The sequence below is a fragment of the Equus caballus genome, chromosome 10 (assembly GCF_041296265.1).
Source record: "Equus caballus isolate H_3958 breed thoroughbred chromosome 10, TB-T2T, whole genome shotgun sequence".
Lineage (NCBI taxonomy): Eukaryota > Metazoa > Chordata > Mammalia > Perissodactyla > Equidae > Equus > Equus caballus.
The window spans coordinates 49,392,068-49,412,951 of record NC_091693.1 but is presented as its reverse complement, the minus strand read 5'-3'; the positions used below and the strand labels follow the sequence as shown (position 1 = coordinate 49,412,951).

General features: G+C 48.2%; 2 protein-coding genes across 52 annotated transcripts in view; one reads left to right on the top strand and one right to left on the bottom strand.

Moving 5' to 3' along the window:
* The window catches only part of LYRM2 (LYR motif containing 2), a 30,430-nt gene extending 17,294 nt beyond the window's left edge, over window positions 1–13,136 (top strand). Inside the window, exons 3-4 of one of the 2 annotated variants that reach the window (XR_002810873.2) lie at window positions 1,718–1,938; window positions 9,272–13,136. The gene's annotated coding sequence lies outside the window, so the exon portion shown is untranslated. The remainder of the gene's footprint in view (window positions 1–1,717; window positions 1,939–9,271) is intronic. The other variant, XR_011422582.1, reaches the window with a different exon arrangement.
* The window catches only part of ANKRD6 (ankyrin repeat domain 6), a 193,671-nt gene that overhangs the window by 10,007 nt on the left and 162,780 nt on the right, over window positions 1–20,884 (bottom strand). For 12 of the 50 annotated variants that reach the window (XM_070225285.1, XM_070225280.1, XM_070225286.1 and 9 more), the window contains 8 exons: window positions 16,390–16,488; window positions 14,627–14,725; window positions 10,736–10,834; window positions 9,252–9,350; window positions 7,212–7,310; window positions 5,872–5,949; window positions 1,640–1,744; window positions 191–325 (listed from right to left, as the gene is read on the bottom strand). In XM_070225285.1, coding sequence (XP_070081386.1) covers window positions 191–325; window positions 1,640–1,744; window positions 5,872–5,949; window positions 7,212–7,310; window positions 9,252–9,350; window positions 10,736–10,834; window positions 14,627–14,725; window positions 16,390–16,488 — 813 coding nt within the window. Of the gene's footprint in view, window positions 1–190; window positions 326–1,639; window positions 1,745–5,871; window positions 5,950–7,211; window positions 7,311–9,251; window positions 9,351–10,735; window positions 10,835–14,626; window positions 14,726–16,389; window positions 16,489–20,585; window positions 20,773–20,884 lie in introns of all 50 variants that reach the window. The other 38 variants (XM_070225317.1, XM_070225315.1, XM_070225319.1 and 35 more) reach the window with 9 other exon arrangements.

Sequence of the window (20,884 nt, the reverse complement as noted above, 5' to 3'; positions counted from 1 at the left end):
CACCACGTCCAAAGAAATCCATCCGCACGCTAACCTTGTGCCCGAAGTTGGCCAGACCTAATTCCTGGGCTCTGGTCCAGACCAGCAAGCCAAGCGAAGTGGCCTTTGAGTTGCTGAGCATGACGCTATCCCTGGGCCCCGCGCCACCCTGCTCCCAGCCCTCGCCCGCTGCCTTCACGTGCCTCCTGACCTTGGGCCTTGACTTTCTCTGCCTGTTGTCCTTTGCTCTGGGCTCCGGCGAGGCTGACAGGAAATCTTCTCTGGGCTCTTCTTTCCTGGGCGCAGCCTGTTCACTGCTGGGGGTGTCTCCTGCCGAGACACTTCCCTGCAGGGAAAGCAAGCCCAGAGACTCGTTCTACTGCCCCCTTGGGCTTTCTCAATAGTGGCGTAAAATTCTGTTTGCCAGACGCCAGCCACTAACGGACCCACGGGAACCTGCCAATGACAGGCTTGGTCGTCCTGACTAACATGGATGTTTCTCCCACTCAGCTGAATGCCTGGCTTTTATTTTATCTATTAGGTGCCAAACCAAATCCAGTCTTGGGTCTCATTCTATATTCTAGAACATCAGGAACCTACACCCACAAAACACCTCAGCATTGGAGATTTTGGTCTTTTGCATTCAACACAAAACAACCCCACTCATTCTTTGAACTTGGACCCTCACAATTCATAGCAGAGTGAGAACCCTCTGAAACGACAAACCACCACATTTCTGGTCCTTGTGAGAACATCTACAAATTACTATGTACAATTCACACACAGGAACTTAATCAGAGTTACAATGCCTTAACCCTGGAAGTTGATAAGCAGACAGAAGAACAAGTGCTTGGTATAAAACTTTATGTGTCAGAAGTTGTCTCTATATCCTAGTCGTCTTCCTCCTGTGCAAGCTGAAAGGCATGGTTCATTCCAGGGCTGCTGCATATAGCTGTGCAAGCTGTTCACTGCACGAGGGCACCTGGCCGAGGGGGCTGAGTGCAGCAGAGGGAGCTGAAATCCAGTCCGGGCTCTATTCACCATATGTGCCCTGTGCCGGGGCTGCTCTGCCTGGGGGCATCTTTTTCTAATCTGCACAAAGGAGTCGGATGGGCTAGGACAGCCTCAGTCCATTCCCTAAGTGGAAAGAGAGGAAGCAACCCATGCCAGTGGTTCTCAAACTTGAGTCCCCATGAGCATCACCTAGAGAGCTCGTTCAGACTGCTGAGCCCCACCTCAGAGTTTCTGATCCAGTGGGTCTGAGGTGAGGCCCCCAAATTTGCATTTCTAACAAGATCCCAGATGACACAGTGGATATCACACTTTGAAAACCACTGCTCTACACAATTAAGGGCATGATGTCAGAGAGGCAGGGCTGTCCACGTGGTAGTGACAAGGCCACAGATACATGGGGCTAGTGAATATACCCACACCAGGGTGCTGGAAAGATGGTAACACACGGGCACATGATCTGAAATCCTGGAGGCAAGGAGGATAGGAGGCCAAAGGGAAAAGACTGACAAGAGTCTGAAGACCCCAGAGGAAAGGAGAGACAGGAGGGCATGGTGGCCACCAGATGAACCCAGAGGAAGGAGGGAGATAGTTTCCCACCCTCTGTAAGTGAGCGGAGTTGGGGAGGGGCGGGAGGGCTACCCCCCACCTTGCTTTGTGCCACCTCATCTCTTGGCACAGACTGAGCTCTCCTCTCTTCCTTGAGCCTTTCTCTCTTTTTCCTCAGGCTTCGCCCACGACTGAAGCGCAAGACCTGAAGGAGGCAAGAGGCATCGTTACAAACCACTGGGGTGCAGCATCAGCGTGAGAGACTTCTTGGACCTGGCGCTCTGCCCTAACAGGAGTTCCAGCCTAGTGGGAGAGACCAAGCATTTACATCAAAGAAGCACCTCTGGACCACCTCCTATGCCTCATAGGTCTCGTGCTGGGCACTACAGGGACCCAGAGGTGGGTAGGACGTTGTCTCTGACCTCAAGGAGATTAGACAATAATAATAACAGGCATTTATGTGCTGGGCCGGGGCTGCCACCTAGGCGTGTGTAAGCTGTGCGCTGCTTAATTTCAGGGAGCACCACTCACATAGACTAGGATATGAATGGCGTCCCCTGGAGCTGTGCAGTGCGGCGGCCCTACGCTAGGCACAGTCTCACTCACTATCTTGGTACACTGGACACAAACTAGCCCATCAGATTTTCTTTTGGCCAAACTGGGTCCAAGTCATATTCAGTTTGATTCAAACATTATTGAGGTGCATCTGTGAGCCATGGTACCAACCATGAGGCAGGAATCTCCTCCCCAAAAGGAAGCATTTGGTCTGCCCCGTAGAGTGCAGAGAGGTGGACGGGACAGAGGCAAGTACACGTGGGGGCCAATGGACCCAGACTGGAACCCAGCAGCAGCTAACTGTAGGATCTTGGGGCAACTTCTGTGACCTCTCTGTGCTCCATATTCTCAAATGTAAAAATGGGGTGTTGTTGGGATTACCCGAGACAAAGCAGGTGGCTGGCACACCTTGGAGCGTCAGTCACTGTCAGGTGCCTTACAGTTGCTTAACCGGCAGAGGATGTTTAAGCACAGAGTATAGATCTTTGAGCTGGTGGAAACCTTCATTCTCTGGCCCAGCTCCACACCCTTCCCCTAGCCCCCTACCCCGAGTTTCAGGGTTCGCCCCCTTTAACCAGAGGTCCAGAGGGTGAAAACACTTTTTCAAGGTCACACTATCTTTCTGCAATAAAACAACATCTTAGCGTCTTCCTATATAGATAGGCAGGTGCTCTCTGAAGTTCGGCATAGTGTTTTTCATCTCGTGTCAGACTGTCTTCTTGGGTTCATTAGATTCAAGAGGCACCATTATATGACAAAAAGAACCTCCACAGGCAGTGGGTACCACCTAAATGGAAAATCCCCGACAATATCTGCCTGTCACTGAACCTGATTTTTAAACCGCATTCTCATCCTGTGAGCCAGTAGTTCTGAAAGTGTCCAGGTACCCTTGGGCCCAGGAGGTTAAAATCATTTTCGTATTATTAAGACAGCGTTGGCCTTTTCACTCTCCTCTCCTGAGTGTACAGATGTGTTTACCAGAAGCTGCGTGAGTGATATTGCAATAGACCACACACGGAAATCAACGAGAATCCTATCACCTTCTTCTAAGTAAGACAGTTCAGATTTGCAAAACTGCAAAATGATGCTACTCTTCTCACTCAATTTTTTTTTTGAAAAATTATTCTTTTTCATAAAATTATGCTACTTAACACAAATGAACTTATTTTTAAATGGATAAACATCTTGAACATTTCTCAACTTTAATTTCAAATATGGGAACTGTTGATAGATATAACTCAGAGAAACAAAGCTCTTTCTAGGCCTCTGCCATATTTAAGAAGGTAAAAAGGTCCTTAGACCAAAAAGTCTGAGAACCACTGTCCTAAGCCATTTCTAAAACTAAATTCAGACTCACCAGGAAGTCGAGTCTGATGAAAGGAAGTGACTAAAGCCTCTGGCCCATTCGGTTTATGGACTCTTAGAACAGGATCAACTGCCAGGATCAACTCGAAATTCACTTTCAGAAGCATTTGTGAACCATGTCAATTAAAAATGAGAACTGACACTCAGAGGTCACCCAAACCCAAAATAATCATCAGAAAAATTTCCTCCATGGAGCACATTATTAGCTAGTGAAAATAGCTTTGCATGGCTTACAGCCTTTCTCGGAGAACCACACTATCTACCAAATGGAATGTCATCAATCTTTTCCAGTTCACAGACATCAGGGAATATTGATCTTAAGGGCTCAGAAGGAAGTATCCTCTTAGTACTGTGTGAGCTGTGGTCAGTTAAGGTGCCAAGGAGAGGGAATTTCTCATTTCAGACAAACGAACAGTAAGGCTATTTCTCTAACTACAGAACAACAGAACAGCATGCGTATAATTTAATGCATATTCCAAAGTTCCTTCTTTGTGTTGAGCAAATAGGGTTTAGCGTGTACAATTATGTAAAATAAACTTTCAGAAAATGTCATCCTATTTATTTGCTATTCAATATGGGTGTGGAAAAACTTGCTTAAATCATTTGTTTAATTATTATTATTTTTGGTGAGGAAGATTGGCCCTGAGCTAACATCTGTGCCAATCTTCCTCTACTTTGTATGTGGGACACTGCCATAGCACGGCTTGATGAGCAGTGCATAAGTCCATGCTGGGGATCCAAACCTGTGAACCCTGGGCGACCAAAGCGGAGCACACAAACTTAACCATTATACCACCAGGCTGGCCCTGCTTAAGTCATTTTTTAATGGAAACACTAAAGGAGAAGCACACAGTAAAATGGTGCACAATAAAGCTTTTTCCCTATGAATTCAGATCCGTGGGCTCTGGAAGACAAACGACAGGTCGGTTAAAGGCTCATCAGTCTTTGCGTGCCAGGCAGACACTCCACCCACAAGACTTGATGATCTTCATATGGCTGAGGACAGGGCTGGCTGTCCATCAAACTGCCAAACCCTGAAATGCCAGACAACTTGACGGATTCTGACATTTATACGGCACCCTATACCTTCTGATCTATGAGAGACCAGCATTTTTCTATCAGGATATGGGTCCACTGATTGGTCTGCAAATGCGTGGAGGGAGGTGGAGCCTTTTCTGAAGGAGCGCCTGACTCGTGCCTGTCGGGGGCTCTGTGGGCTTCCAGAGGCCACCAAGAAGGACCAACCCCACAGGCAGGAGAGTCATCAATTCTGCAAAAGACAAAAATCTTAACCCTTTCCAGAAACTGCTAGTTATATCAGGCATGTTTTCTTAAAATTTAAATGAAATAAAGGCCATGTAGAACCCCAGGCTGGCGGGGACCAGGCTATGATGTGGCAGGCTGGTGTCCAGAACATTCTTCTGGCTCCATGAGACTGTCTTCTCACCACATTAGCCAGAATAAGGTGGAAAACCAATCAGTGTTTGCTGTAATGTAACACAGAATAGCTCCAACTGGGAAATAACCTAAATGTCCAACATTAAGGAAATGGTTTAACCAAATATTGGACGGCAACAAAAAAGAATACTATCCTCCCATTATGAAGAATAACTGTGAAGAGTGTAGAACATTTTCCTATTATAATTAGGATAAAGGGCAGAATACAAAAGGGTATATACATTGTAGGCACAACTATATAAAAATTATGTGTCTGTGGAAGGTAATATGAACAAAAACTGTTATTTCAGGGCACTGAAATTATGAATAACCTGTAAATTATCATTATTAAATCTCTTTATTCTTACTTGGATAATTTCAACCTCAACTCAAATGCTATCAGTCATCTTTTAAAAATTAAACGACGGCCAAAATGCCATTATTCAATGAAAAAGGAAAGAAAACTATACTATACTTAACTGCCTCTAGTGGAAATTTACTGCTTTGTCAGCCCAGAATGGACCCCTCCCTCCCACTTTCTCTAGGAAATGCCCCTTCTAACCACATGGTCAAATGGATGCAGCTATCTTCTTAAAGCCCCTGTCCTACTTGTTCAGGGCATTTGCCCCAAGCTCACCAATCATGGTCCTCACCTGTGATGTATTCAAGTGGAACTTCTTCCCTAGCTGAGTACCGGGGTAGTATGACACAGGAAGCTGGTACTGACAATGATCTAGCCACAGGGAGGAAATGATGCCCATGTATGAAGAGCAGCCTGCTGGACCTGAAGTCTCTGGTTCTGGTTACCCTGAATGGAGGCCCACGTGAATTCCTACATTGTCCACTGCCTGGTCAGTAAGCCCATCAGTTCCCTATTTAAGTCAGTTTGCATTGGCTTCAGAAGGTTGCAACCAGAGTCTCAATGACTTTGCAGCCTCACATAATCAATACAATGGAAAGTGCAATAAATCCTACCTGGGGAGCTTTAGTGAGGAGAAGAGCAACTTCCGGATTATTGTGGTAGCGGGCAGTCTCCAGCGGAGTCTGGCCTGCCTGAGGAAAGGCACAGGGGAGGACAAGTGAGTAAGGGACACCAACTCTGCACAAACGCTGCCCAACTGGGACACCAACTCTGCACTCAGTGACACCAACACCTACACATGCTCAACAATACACAACCATGTGGATGAGCAGGGCCCCCTCGAGTCTCCCCATCCAGTGAGGGAGCCAAGTCACCCCTGAGGACACGGTGATTAACAACATACAGCCACAGAGGGCAGGTGCTGACTGAGTGAACAATAAGCGCTCTAGGAGGCAAAGGTCTGTGGCACCGCCCACCAAGGAAGGCTTCCTGGAAAAAGAGATGGGGGATGGTGCAAATCAGACAGGGTCAAGGAGGAAGATTTCATTTGAGGAGACAAGCCAAAAAAGGGTCATAAAATCCAGCCAAGCAAAGAATTTTCCCTGGAGAACAGTGAAGATACCTGGAAGGGCAGACCAGGGCCCAGCCACAGAGTCTCAGGAACCGGACTGTGAAAAACAATTAGGAAGCTGTGGCCACAACAGAGGCTCTAGGGAGATGTAGCCAAAAACCAGGAGTTGGTAACATTGGGAAAGGAAGGGGAAGGTGGGTTCAAGGCATCATGGGAGAGGTACCATGATGTACCACACAATCCAGGTACTAGAGGTGTGAGGAGGAACCAGATACGGGAGCCTTTCCCAGCTTCAACACCCCCACACAACTGTTCCGCCCCCAGTCCTGAGTCTGCGCTATTTCAGGAGGGCAGAGACCACAGGTCAGCCTCGAGCAAGAAAGGGTACCTGAGTAGGTACCTGCTATGGGATCTGGGAGAGAGGGAGGGGAGGGGATACTGAGAGAGAAGGAAGGAGTAAAATAAGGTGACTCTGGAGAGGAAGGAGTTAGAGTTTTGAGCATGATTAATCTGATGGCCCTGGGGCCATTTTTCTGAGGACCACATCTGTTTACAGGCCTGGAACTCACTCGCAGTAACATCCACTTGTCAGTTTACTTAGACACCCCGATCTTCCTTTTCACGCCAGGATGTGCTCACTTCAGCTAGAAGTCTAAAGATGAGCCCTCAGGGCTTGTCAACGCAAGGGGCTGCTAAGAGCAAGGGTTCCCTCAAGTCCGCCTGAGGGCCCGAGGACTGGAGCTTTAGCAACTACACCCCTACAGAGCGAGGCTGGTGAGGCTATGTGCCCTCAGAGCCCGCAGGAGGTGAGGTAGGAACAACACCCCCCTTCTGGAAAGGGGTGGGAAGAGCTTCAGAATCCATTGTTGCAACTCAACTTACATTATTAACAATGGTCCCATCTGCTCCAGCTTCCAGTAAGATTTTGACCACCTTCTTGTGATTCAGGGCAGCGGCAACATGCAGTGCTGTGTCTCCAGCCTGAAATCAGTCAGAAGAAAGCCTGCTAAACCCCATCTGATCATGGCCCCCAGCCCTCCAGCTCTCAACCCACGGCCTGGTGGTGGCTTTTCAAACAATCTAAGATTTGCCTTAGACGGATAGGGGGCCCTTTGCTCAAGTGTTATGTGGTTCTTTTTAAAGAGATCTTGAAACTAAATGACCCAGGCACAAACATCACATTCCTTTCCAACTGGGGATACTAGAAATCACAGGATTAAGAGCAGGGAGCAAAGTAATGCTGGGCTGGGTTGTTGAGAATGGTGAGACCTGAAGCCTGACACCGAGGCAGGAAGACGGGCAGGGAGCCAGGGGCGGCAGGCTATCCATCCCGGAGCTCTGGACCATGCCCCTCTGTGGCAGGGGAGAGGGCAGAGACCCCTTGGTTTCTGAGTGCTAGAATGAGCAGAAGCTGCAGAAGATGGCTACTCCTAGATGCACGGGAGGATAACATCCCGGCCTCGCAGCACCTTTGGGGACTCGAAGGGGCTGATGGGACTCATTCCGCAGGTCTAGGTGTTCTCTGTCTGGGTGGAGTCACTGAGAATCCGTGTTCACTTAAGACCAGCTGTTTTCAACCTCTTACCAAACAGCCTAAGTTTTCATATCTTCTTTACACAAAAATGTTTTCAGACAATCAGCTATGAAAGGAGGATATGGACAAGAGTAGCCTGATGGGCCAATTCCAAATGCAAATACTGGGCTTTTTCCCCCAAACAGAATGATATATATAAAGCAGGCAAATATAGGAGAAGTAAAATAATCCATTCTCTCCCATCAGGTGATCAGGTAAGGCACCCTGCTCCCTTGTTTTCTGGCAAGCATGAAAATCCAGCCATCCCCGTGGCCCTCTTCCCCCAGAGAATAGCCGGGGAAAAGTGTATTTCATTGCTGAGTCACTTAGCTGTGTACGTTGGGGACCTTTAAAAACTACCGATGCCCAGGCCCCACCCCCAGACATGCTGATTTAATTGTCTGAGTGTGGGTTGGGCAAGGTGGGTTTTCAAAGCTCCCAGGTGACTGAAACATGCCCCAAGGTTGAGAAGCACTGGTTAGTGGGGGCTGTGGGGTACTCTGACGAAGTAGAATCCACTGGGAGGCTGCAGAATGACCAAATTTAGCTATTTAGCTAGGTCAGCGGGTCTCAATCCGGTCTGCACACCAGCCCAGGAGCTTTTTGAAACTCCCATTGCCTGGATGTTCTGGTCACTTAAACGGGGGTGGGATTCAGAATTGGTATTTTTAATTCCCCTGTTGATTCTCATATGCAGCCAGGATCAGAAACCATTGTTATAGGGTATATTTAATCTGAACGACAATCTTTTTTAAGTTTCGGATATATGCAGCCAAACTCAGAAAAGTCAAACAACGCATCACTTAGGTATCAATAAATATGAAGACTTTTTAAAATCGAAGTGACTACTGAAAATCATGTACTTTTCCATGGAACACATAATCATAACTTTATTCAAAACCCCCGCTATATGGCACAGATATAGATCATGTACCCAATTTTACAGAAACAGAGACTCCATCAGCTCAAATAAAGTGGCAATGCAAGGAACAGAACAGAGTCATGAGACACATAATTTCCTTGCTTCTTTACTAAGCCACACTCTTGCTTGTGGGTTTCCCTTTGTAAAATCATATTAAAAACCAAACCTGCCGCAGGACCTCCAGAGAATGTTCAGTATGCAAATGTGGTGAGATGCACTGGAATGATAAGGTCAGGCTTTCTCTAGGAGGCCAGATAGACCAGGGCCACAGGAACTCGGTGGAACACCCATGGAAAGGCCTGCACTGGCCAAGTCCCAGACCCGGAGAGGCTCCCAGCAGCCTCTGCTCCCGTTTGTGCCCACACACCTGTCAGTTAGCCTTGTCGGGAGGGGGCCTGGTGGCCATGGGGAGGACACATGCACTGACCTGGTTCTTTTCATGGACAGAACAGAAAGCACTGAGGAGGAGCTTAATGATGGACAAGTGATTATAGCGTGCAGCAACGTGCAAACAGGTGTCGCCTGCCTGCGGACAGAAATCAAACTCTAAGCACAGTCTGAGCGGTTACAAAACAAAACAGAGTAAAAAAGAAACATCACTTAAAAGCTGGCAGACTAGCACACTTTCTTCAGAGGATATCAGCCTGAATTCTAAGCATCTCCTCTACTGCAGATGCTCCACTCCAAGACTCACAGCCCTCTGCCGCTGTCTGCAGCCCTGCTCACTTTCAGTCGCGCAGTCTCTGCTTTCAGGTTCACACGCTGGATGCCTGCTCCGCGAGACCTTCACAAGAGCCAGGCAGGCTCTGCTCACCCAGCACTTGATCAGAATCCGCTGCCCCCAGCCTCTCCTGCAACCCACAGGCTCTGGAGTACACTGAACTACGACCAACAGCACTGCTGTGGAAACGAGCCTTCCCATCACAGAGCCGTCGTGACCTGTCTGATTTTAAGATCTTGTGTGTTCTAAAAAAACTCACGTTGCGTCCTATTTTAGCAGGACCCCAATATCCCATATGGAACAAAGTAGCCTGGGGAGATGATGAAGAAGCAATCACTGGGAGTGAAAAAGGGCATTCAGAAACCCTCAGGAGCAGGGCCTTCCTTAGTGGACACAGGCCAAACTGCTCCCAGAGAGACAACGAAACCCGAGACAGAAAGTCGTGACATTCTGCAGCGTTCTCCTGACGTCTTCATTCTAGCTCTGTCTAGAGATGGTGACCACTCAGCATAACCTCTCCCCCGGAATGAGGGGGGCCAAGCTCAAAGCTGAGGCTCAGGGCATTCTGAGAACCCCCTCAGATGAGTCCGCCCCCAAATCGAGAAGATCCCAGCTGAGGCTATTTTGTTGCAAGAAGCCTCAGTCAGACTCTCTTGTCAGGTGGCTGAGGCTGGGGGCTTATAAAGGAAACGCAGCTTGTGGTGGAGGGAGGGGGGAGACCCACATGACCGCTCAGGTCGGGCATCCACTAAGAACCACTGACACATCAGCTCATCCCAAGGACGCCTCAGTAAGCAGTTTGTGGGTGCTGGGCACGGAGCATCAAGACCCCCCGGCACGGCATCAGCCAATTTTGCCATAGTACAACACTCCATGTGGGTGGAGACTTTCTTAAAACATTTAGACGTTTCTTAGACTCATTTGCCAGACGCATGCCCTAAGAAATGACAAAGAAACTGAGATGGAGGAGTGAGGGGAAAAGGACGGGAGAAGAGCAGTGTTTCCGAGTCTTGATTCCTTTTCTCGTGCCCCTTAGGAACGACCCCTTAGGAAATTAGCAAAAAAGGAATAGAAATAGTCCCCAAACACTTTACATTTTTATTTTCTAGATGTTAATACTCAAGCATGCTGAGGGTTATTTTCTGAGGTGACACAAGAGAGCGCGAGAGAAGCCGGTTTTGTTCACCCACGTTATTTTTGAGGTCAGCGCGGGACCCGCCCAGCAGGAGGATGCGCGTGCTCTGGGAGTGGCTGTTCTGGCAGGCCAGGTGCAGAGCGGTGTTCCCCGCCTTGGAGAGAGGCAAGAGAAGGGAGGACACGTTAGCAACACGCTTCTGTGCAGACCTGCACCGGGCAGGCCATGCAGAGGGGCGATACTTAGAGAAAAACAGTCAATGCTCACATTCTCTGCTTCCTGACCAGAGGTCCCAGCAAAGGACATGTTCTTCCATGGCAAGAACATTTAATTTGGAATCCAAACAGGCAGAAGAGCCACATCTGTCAGAAAACCTGGGTTCCAAGTCCTGGCTATACCACTTACTAGTTGAAAGCCACTGGGCAAGGCTCTTAATTAGCTTCTCAGCCTTGAATTCCTTACCTGTAAAAGGGAGCGAGACTCCTACATCCTGAGGCTGTCAGGAGTGGTTCAGAGTGCCGAGGAGGGCACTTCCTAGTGGTAAAATGCTGTGCACATGCACAGCGCTCTGTGCCCTAGCGAGGACCGCATCCCTCCTGCCCAACACGCACAATACCTGTGGCTACAAAACTCTACCGTGGAGCAGAGACGGCAGAAACAGGCCACTTCCTGCATGTGCAGGCTAAAGGGACCTAGGATTTAACTTGGAAGACTTTCTCAAATCTTGTATTTTTCTTGAAACATCAAAAGCTGAACTACAGACAAGGTCCCCACAGAAGAGGCAAGACATTTGCACCTGTCACTTACTATGCAGATAGAGACCCTCCTGCTTCTCGGGTTCTACCTTGAACACACCACGTGAAAATGATAACCAAGGGTCGGAACAGAGTCCACAGCAATCTTGACACGACACAGACAGAACTTTTTGAAACTGTGGGCACAGGACCTGCAAGACTCCTGATAACCCCTAGACAAGGAAGGGGAGCAGCAGGCAGCAGGGGAGGAGACCTGGCATCAAGTCTGACAGGCCGCGAGCTCTCAGAAGGTTAATGCCCAAGCTCAGTGTTTGTTCTGCTGAGTTGGAGAGCTGGGTCAGGACTGCACTGGCGTGGGCTCAGAGCTATGACACTGCCTGTTTATGGCTCTTTGCTCGCCTCGTTTACTCCTGCTGGATCACGCAGCACTGTCTGCCCATGCTCGACGATGTTCTATTCCTCATCGTTTGAAAGGAGGAATGAGGTTTTTTTTAAAAGAGGAAAACTATATGTCGCCGGTTCACTTAGCTAAGTCATAACTTAGCTCTAAGCAGCCTGGTAGAGTAGTTTTTCCTCCCTGGCACAGGGGGTGGGGTCCGGGCTGTTCTAGTTTTAGCCCTGAGAGTCAGCATTCCAGGAAACCCCTCAGCCCAGGGCAAAGCAGGACAGCTGGTCACTCAAGGCCTAGTTGGGGTTTGCTTCTCCTCTTTTTCTGTTTAAAGTTTCCCAGGAGATTTTAAAGTGCAGCCAGTAGAGAACCATGGCTGGCTTAGTTCTCAGAAATGAAAGATCTGCCCACACTCTAAATTCTTCGTTTCTCGTGAAAGGCGCAGGGCTTGGTGGTGGAATGCTCACTGCACACAGAGTTGGCTGTCTCAAAGTTATTGGCCTTGTGGGAATCCTTAAAAAGGTGTTGAATAAATGAGTGAAATAAAAGAGATATGATGGTTCTAGAAATACATGCTATCAACATTTACTTTGGCAGTAAGAAAATACCAATTATGCTGAAAAGCATTTAGATCAAGAAAATGAGAAACCATGGGTGTGAATAGACAAATTATGGTGCATCCATACAATAAAAAGGAATGAAAGGATGCAATAAAAAGGAATGAACTCATCATACACATAACAACATGGAGGAATCTCAAAAACATTATGCTAAATGAAAGAAGTCAGACACAAAAGGCTACATACTGTATGATTCCATTTAGATGACATTCTGGGAAAGGCTACCATTCCGTGGTGGTCAGGGGCCGGGAGTGGATGGGCGTAGGATTGCCACCAAAGGGCACAGAGGAACTTTTTGGGGTGATGGAAACATTTTATATCTTGATTGTGGTGGTGGTGGTTACACAACTGTATACATTTATCAAAACTCCTAGAACAGTAGAGCTAAGAAGGACGAACTTTACTGTATATGAATTATGCCTCAAAACCTGACGTTACAAAGATGTGACCTGGGTAGATATATGTAGCAGGCACTTCTCCCCTCCTAAGTAATGAGTACTGATGTCCCAGACAGGGGCTCCAGGACCTTGCTTATACAGTGGAATATTATTCAGCTTTAAAAAAAGAGAGAAATTCTGTCATTTGCGACAACATGGATGAACCCAGAGGGCATTAAGCCAAGTGAAATAAGCCAGACGAGAAAGACAAACATTGTATGGTATCACTTACATGTGGAAACTTGAAAAAAAAAAATAGTCAAACTCATAGGACAGAGTAGAAAGTGGCTGCCAGGGGCTAGGATGTGGGGAAATAGGGAGAGGTTGGTAAAAGGACAGACACTTTCAGTTATATGAATAAGGTCTAAGGATCTAATGTACAACATGGGGACTATAGTTGATAACACTGCATAGTATCATTGAAATTTGCTGAGAGTAGAACTTAAACGTTCTCACAAAAAAAGGAAATACGTGAGATGATGGTATTAATTAACCAATGGGGGAGATCCTTTCACAATATATGCATACATCAAATTATCCCACTGTATAGTTTATATATCTTACAATTTTATTTGTCAATTATACCTCAATACAGCTGAAAAAAAAAAAAGACAGACCTTTCTAGAGGCTTCCCAGAGGCTGCAGCTGGAGCAGAGCACAGAAGCCCTCTTCTGGGATGGCACCTCACTGTGCTTCCCCAGCCTCTGCTGCTGCATCTGCAGGGAGGACCTGTGGCCCGCCACAGCACCCCTGGGGCCTGCATGGGACAGGCGGCAGTGTGGCAGAGCAGACAGACCCAGGCTAGTTTACGGCCCTAAGTGTGTCACAAACGCATCATGCGTCTTGGTCAAGACTCTCCTGGTTCCCAGCTTAGGCCTCCCTCTCATTAAGTGGGAGCCACCTACTTCTCAGCTGGTATAAACTCACCACTCATGTTCCAGACATGTGCCACTGAGGAAATGGAGCAGCCACCAGCCTGCCAGGCATTACTGGAGATGTTACGATGCATGGATGCTTCTTTCCCTCAAGCTTTTGACCCGTGAGGGAACCGTGAGAAACATTTAGCCATTAAATGACAGCGGGTGCCAACAGAGCGCCGCAGGAACCAGCCCAACAGCCTTTGGGGAGGGAGAGGCCCTGCCCTGGGGCTGGGTTGGAGGTCCACAGGCAGAACCGAGGAGCAGGCTACCTCTAAGGCAGTGGGCAAGCGGAGGCAACAGTGAGCCCACCCGGATGGCGCAGGAGGCACATGCCGGGAAAGGCACAGGGCAGAGGCTCCAGACGCAGGCTGAGGCCCCAGACAGCTTCAGCGGCAGGTTTCTGAGCAGAGGAGGAGCAGGATGGAGAAGGGACTAGGCACGCCCGTCCATAGCCTGTGAGGCTTCTGAAATTCTCCAGGGACGCATTAATAATGAGCACGGCAGGAGAGGGACACGTGCGAGAGAGAAGACGTGATGAGTGACCCGGAGGGGAGAAGAAATGCTACTGGCCTATGAGGACAGGGCTGGCTTGCTAACTACGCTCTAATTAACCAGTGGAAAGCAGTGAGAGCCGGGGAGTTCAAAGGGAGTCCCAGCCACTCCAGGAGGTGCTCTCGCTCGCCACAGAGCTGATGTTCCCTAAGGAGTTTCAAGCTTTCTTTTCCCTTGAGCTCTGCTCTGCTCAGTGAGAAGAGGCTCCTGCAGGGAAGGAAGCACAGCCACCCTCACCTGTGAAGGAGGAGCTCTAGCACCTTCTGGGCCTCACCTTGTTCTTGGCAAGCACGTTGGCCCCTGCCTTAACAAGCAGCTTGGCTGACTGGCTGAAACCGTGCCAGGACGCTTCGTGCAGGGCCGTATTCCCATCCTGAGGAGTGCACACAGGGAGAGAAAGCTATTACCAAGACCTAACATCCCACTGTAACCCAAGCATCAGTGTGTATTCTTAGGCCACACCGCAGCGCCTTTCTCAACTGGGGTTTCCTTTCTCAACTGGGGTTTCTCGTCTGAACCACAGAACCCAGAATATGACTTGAGTAGCCAGTTTCTCCATTCTCCCAGATACAGTACAACCAGTACTGTTCTAGATTCAAGATGTACAACGGGTACCTTACAGTGTTAGAGCTAAGGCTTTCTGCGAATCCCAGTTGAGAAAAGCTCCAGGGCCATGCACAGCTCACATTTAACAGAAAGCACCATGAGACATCATGATGTCCATTCCTTCCCACCTCCACCGTGCCCTGGGGCCTGCTCTTCTCTGCTTCCAGACCGAGAGAGAACCCTGCAAAGGTCGGGCAAAAGAAGAGCCCATCTCAGAAGTTCCAGGGCCCAAGGGCCAGACAGTAGATCCCCTCCTCCTTTTTCTTCCCCAAATTTAATCTCACTCAGCTTCATCCAAAAGCCTCAGGCCCCAAACAAATGAGCAGACGCTGAAAAAACAGTGATTTGTAAATAAAGTAAACAGGTGTCCTCAATATATTGGTGACTTTTAAATAAAAATCAACCATTAACAAACATAGCTTGTATTTGCTTAACTTACTATAAAAAAAGAGATATTAAGTGCAATGAATCGAGTGTGGTGGGGCCGGGAGGGCCGGGGTTATGGGAGGGAGAAGCACGGAGAGGAGAGGTGGAGATACCCCGATGCTGCTCCAGGCCAGGGCACAGGGCCGTCAGCTGGGGCCGTGCAGGGGCATTCTCCAGTCATGTCCAGGCTCGGGCTCAGACTTTTATTCAGCCACACCAAGAGACAGGCCTCATGCTGCTGACCCACAAGGGGAAGTCTAGGTCTCAAAGGTCATGGGACCAAAGGCCAGGGAGTGGGGTGCACTGGGAAGGGTGGTGGTGACATGTGGCCCGGCCAGTGGGACTGACTGCACGAAGCAGGAAGCAAAAGGAAAAGTGACGGGAAGGAGGCGCAGGGTGAGGGGGCATCGGGGTGCTGGTAATGATCTGATTCCTGATCTGGGTGCTCACACAGATGCGCTCAGGTAGTGAAAACTCACTGAGCCGCATGCTTGCTGTTCGTGCCCTTTTCTGCAGGTATATGACACTTTAATGAAAAGTTGTTTAAAAAAGTAAAGAGACTGAATGTACTTAATTGCAAACTTCCATGTTTTGAGATTGACAATTTAAAAACAATGGATTAATGTATATCATTGGGATTTCTTAAAGAACGATTGTGCTTTTTTTTTTTCCAATATAGTTTAAATAAGTTAATACACTCACTTATCTAAAAAAAAAGGGAGAGAGAGAGTCTGGGGCACATGCCTTCCCCATCCAGGCCTCCACAGGTCATTACTTCTACAGGTTTTTTTCTTTACCATTGATATTTAGGCAGTTGGCCACTGCTGCCACAGAACAGGGAAAGGATTTAAAAAAACACAGTTTGCTGGGATCTCAGATACTTTCAAAGGAAATACGGGCTGATTTCATCGTGTTAAATCATGAGCTATAAGACTCAGGAATGACAGCATCTTAAACGCTCAACAGTTCCCAGAGCGGGTCCTCAGGCTGACACGCCCACTTCACCTTGTCCTGTCGGTCCAGGGCACAGCCCTCCTGGATGAGCGCCGCGATGACCTCCGTGTTCCCCACCACCGTGGCCCGGTGCAAGGCGGTCTGATCCCCCTGCAGAGTGAGGTAGAGGCAGGAACAGCAGTCAGATCTCCCTACCTGCCCCATTCACTCACTCCACTCTGAAACAAGGACACCTCCTGACCCACAGGGAGCAGACTGGTCACCAGGGGCGAGGCGGGCATTTTGGTCTAGTTAGTAGACAGTGCATGCTGAGCAGAGCAACTGTGTTCACCAACTCACTGGGAACCTTAAGCCAACCTCAGAAGCACCCTTGGCTGCAAAGCTGACCTCAGAATCAGGGTCAGGCCCTCACCCGCCACCCCAGGGGATGGCAGTGTTCAGCGGGACTGGGACTGTCACATCTGTGAAGAGCATGTCTGAAAGCTGGACTGTGTGTGCTGTGCAATTAAACCAGCAATGCCCGGAATCTTTACTCCCCATTGCGTCGTCCAGCCCCTGCTTTCAGAGGATCGCTCTCCAGCTGTGTCAGTCAGCAGCGCTCATGATTCGATGACGGGTGTATAATTTGCTGATTGACTTGTACTGGCCAAGAGCAGTGTAGGGTTCACACTGTGTCTCCAGGGACTGCCAGCTATCACTGCATATCTCTAAGAAGCCCCTTCTGATATTTCATGACAACATCCTCACTGATTTATGCTGCATTTGACCCTTTCTCTGTGATCAGACTCCTGGGATTGCTGACCTCTTTTCCCATCAGGGCGCCAAGGGGAACTTGACTCTTTCCCCTAATTGTAGCTGTGAGGAGGACTAAAGGCTCCTAGAGGTCAGATGGTCAAGACTGTGACGAGGGTTCTGAAGTCTCTAAGAGCACACCTTATCTCTGACACGTGCTCTGGAAGTCAAGTTGAGACAAATCAAGTCCAGCCTGTGGTCCACGCTCGATGGGGAGATGGGTGAACAGTGTGGGACATGAGGGTCAGGAGATTCGAGTCGTGCACAGCCTTTGGGGACACCTGTCACCTCGCTGGGCCTCAGGGTCTTCGCCTGTGAAAGGAAGGGTGCATGATCCGCAAGCTCTCCCTTCCCTTCTTGGGCTCTATGATTTGGTTGGTAAGAGTTTTGCATAAACAAAGTTTCCTGGCGGAACACCAGAGGGGCCAAGGACACTCTGGGGTACCCCTGGACCTCAGTCCAAGAGAGGAAAGAGAGATTATTATGAGAGAGAAAACCTGGAGCCTTTTCAAAGAGGGAGGCGCCGCTATCTATAAATACCCTTAATGGAATGCTGAGTCTACTTACTAAACTCCCTGGAATCCATAACAAACAACAATGCACATTAAAGGCAGTTAGTCGAAAACACAGTTCTGGGGATGGATGGTGGTGATGGCTGCAGAACAATGTAAATGTACTTAATGCCACTGAACTGTACAGTTAAAATGGCAAATTTCATGTTTTATGCATTTTATCGCAATAAAAAAAGCACTTAACATTATTGAAAACTCTAATTCACTTTCTTAAAATTAAAAATCTTCCCTTAAAAATCCACGAGGGGAAGTGATTTTTATTTGCCTCCTTATATTTTTTAATACTTTCCGATTTTTTATGTTTAATACATAATTTTTAGCATCAGGAAAAACTGCTATTTCTTAAAAGTCTAAGCTGTAACACTCTACCAGTAATGGAACCGTCCATGTCTCAGAATCTTTTCTCACTGTTCATTAGTAGAATTTAAGGGATTTCTGCAGTGATAGCTCAGGACGTCCTGGCCCGTGACCATGATTTCATCCACTGTCTGCAGCATTTCTAGCACCAGCCCTCCTCTCGGCATCCTGGGCTATTATTCTCAGTAAAAAATTACGTTTAGACTTGGTTTCCTTCTCATCCACCTTCCCAGACCCTTTATTCAAAGAAGACCCTCAGGTGCCATGCAGTCAAAAGAAGAACGTGGCCACTGGATCAGTGGCTGCAGGAGGTGTGCTGAGCGCCACACGTCCATTTCAAACATCTTAGGAAGTATTTCCAGATTAGTACACTTAATGCCCAAACAAGCAATCATATGAGAAACTAGTTGTCCAAGTCTTAACTTCTCAAAACTTCTGTAAGAATTTCTACGACTGTCCATTTCCCTATCAGAATGATGATGGGTTTTCCCAAAATGGACCTCAAATGCAATTCATTACTACTGACCTGATGAGAAAGATGGCGCTCTGTTCTCAGCACGAAGGGCGAGACAGCAGCTCACTCCTTCAGGGTAAACCCTGACTTGGTCAGATTGCTAACGGTTCAAAGCCTTTTAATGTTCCCACACACTGCCTGCACTCCAACTAGCACTCCATGGACCAATCAGAACAAGCTTTCTACATAATGAAACTTAACCGTCCCATCCATGCTGTGCACAGAGTGAGCAACAAGCCCGAACACACGGGTCACGTCAGCCGCTCCCATGTCCAAGCCATCGCACAGACGGCCTCTGCTGGTTAGGGCCCAGTCCAACCCAGACTCGCTTTAGGTCAAACGCTTTATCGTGTTTCACAAGCTGCCACTAAATCATGCTTTGAGGCAGCTTGGGAGACAGAATGTCACGATTATTTAGTACGTGCTTTCGGCATGAATCTACTGTATTTATGCCCCTTGAGACAACTCTCCCTCGTGAAACTCGAGCTGGATGAAGAAGCTAAATCTAACATCTACTTCAGCCCTGAGGAGTCCATTTCCAGATGGATCATCAAGACTCACTGAGCTCTAAGGACCTGCCTGATGCTGGTGAGAATACAAACTGTCCCCCGCCAACGGGCACAGGTGTCTCCTGCGGTTCCCCTTTCCCTGCAGAGACCTTGCAGCTGCACTGTGTGTTTCCAGGCCACAGCTCCCCGTCCATCTTTCCTCCCCTCGCTCAGGGCCTGGGTCCTTGCCTCATCAGTAGGATAAACACTGCTGGGAAGGCCCAAGTCAGCCTTCCCCCGCCATACGCTGCCGTTTGGCTGGGCCACGAGCTTCACTGACACTAGATGGGTGGTTCTGGAGACTGAATGGGACACTTTACCTGGTGTATAAGAACCAGCCACCCTCAAGTTACCAAGATGAGAACTGAAGGCTCTGAGAGACATGAAATACTTAAGCAAAGGGCGCCTCGGGCTGTCTGCCTCAGAGCCACTCTTCCCCAGAAGATGGCACAAATAATGGGACACCTGAGACCCTCGAATGACACGTGGTCAATTACCTGTGAATCAACTTTGCCTCCTATAAAACTAAAATTTACTGTTAAAATATGACACAGAAAAACAAAATGTGTCCTCAATAAATACTTATTAACAGACCCAAGAAGCAACTTTGACATAATCCTTATTTCTATATGATCTAAATTAACCATGAAATTCTCAACTTTGGGGGGGAAAAAAGCACTGGGAAAAGTAAAGTACTCTCAACAGCATTTACTCAGTGAATATTTGCTGACCGTCTACTATGCTCCAAGTGCCATGGCATCTAATTCTCTCATTTTATTGATAAAAAACCCCAAGGCCCAGCACAGTTCAGTGCCCACTCTAGGATAACCAGCTAGTTCAGGGGAGCGTGGTTGGGCCAGAATTCAAATTGTCAAGGCTCTTTGCACTCAATCCAAGCTGTTTCCAACCTGTGACATCAATTCACCTTAGGACAGGCCTCATAAAAGATCAGGTGCCTCTGTGGGGTCGGGGCAGCCTCTTTATGGCATCATCAAGCTAAGAGCTTTAGCACGGTGCCTTGGCCGCTATAGGTACCCAAGAAGTATTTGTTGAATGATTTACTACAAAGAAGCAGAAGGAAAAATGCTGCCGCTGGAAACTTGAAGAGCCAGCAACCTCGCCGTTTGGCACTTTGATGTGGAACATGCTGACCGTCTGCAAAGTGCATAAACCGCCAGCTCTCAATTTTTCTAAGAGAGCAGTGTTTCTCACTTTGGGATTTTAAGAAGTCTGAAATTTCTGAGGTATAATTCTTTGTTCTGAAATACTTGTAGTTTTCTCTCCTACATGATGAAAAAGAGCGAGCACATGTGGGCAGATTCCAAAGCTAAGCTCACGGAAGAAACCCCAGGCATGCAAAGGTGGAATGTGCTCCTCTTCAGGAGGGCTCCCTCCCAGGTGGCACAGGCAGACACGCTGCAAGGAAGCTCAAGACAGGGTGGGTGTGCAAAGCAAGCTGCTGACCTCTTTTTCTCTCTCTGATCTTCTGGGGCTCTTCCTAGCCTTTCTTCTCGGGTGTTTCTGATCTTTCTCCTCCTTCATGCCTTTTTCTGTGGCCACAGGGTCCTGGACTATTTCAGAGGTGAGGGCTGTATGATTGCTCACTGACCAATCAGAGATGGCATTGGAGCTCCAACGGTTGTTGACAGGACTGGCAGGAAGCAAGAAGGAATTTGCTCCTGGAGTTGCATATTCTAAAGAACTGGTTTCCACAGGTTCAAATTCATAATAATCCCACTCCAGGCCACTGGAGGTCATTCTTC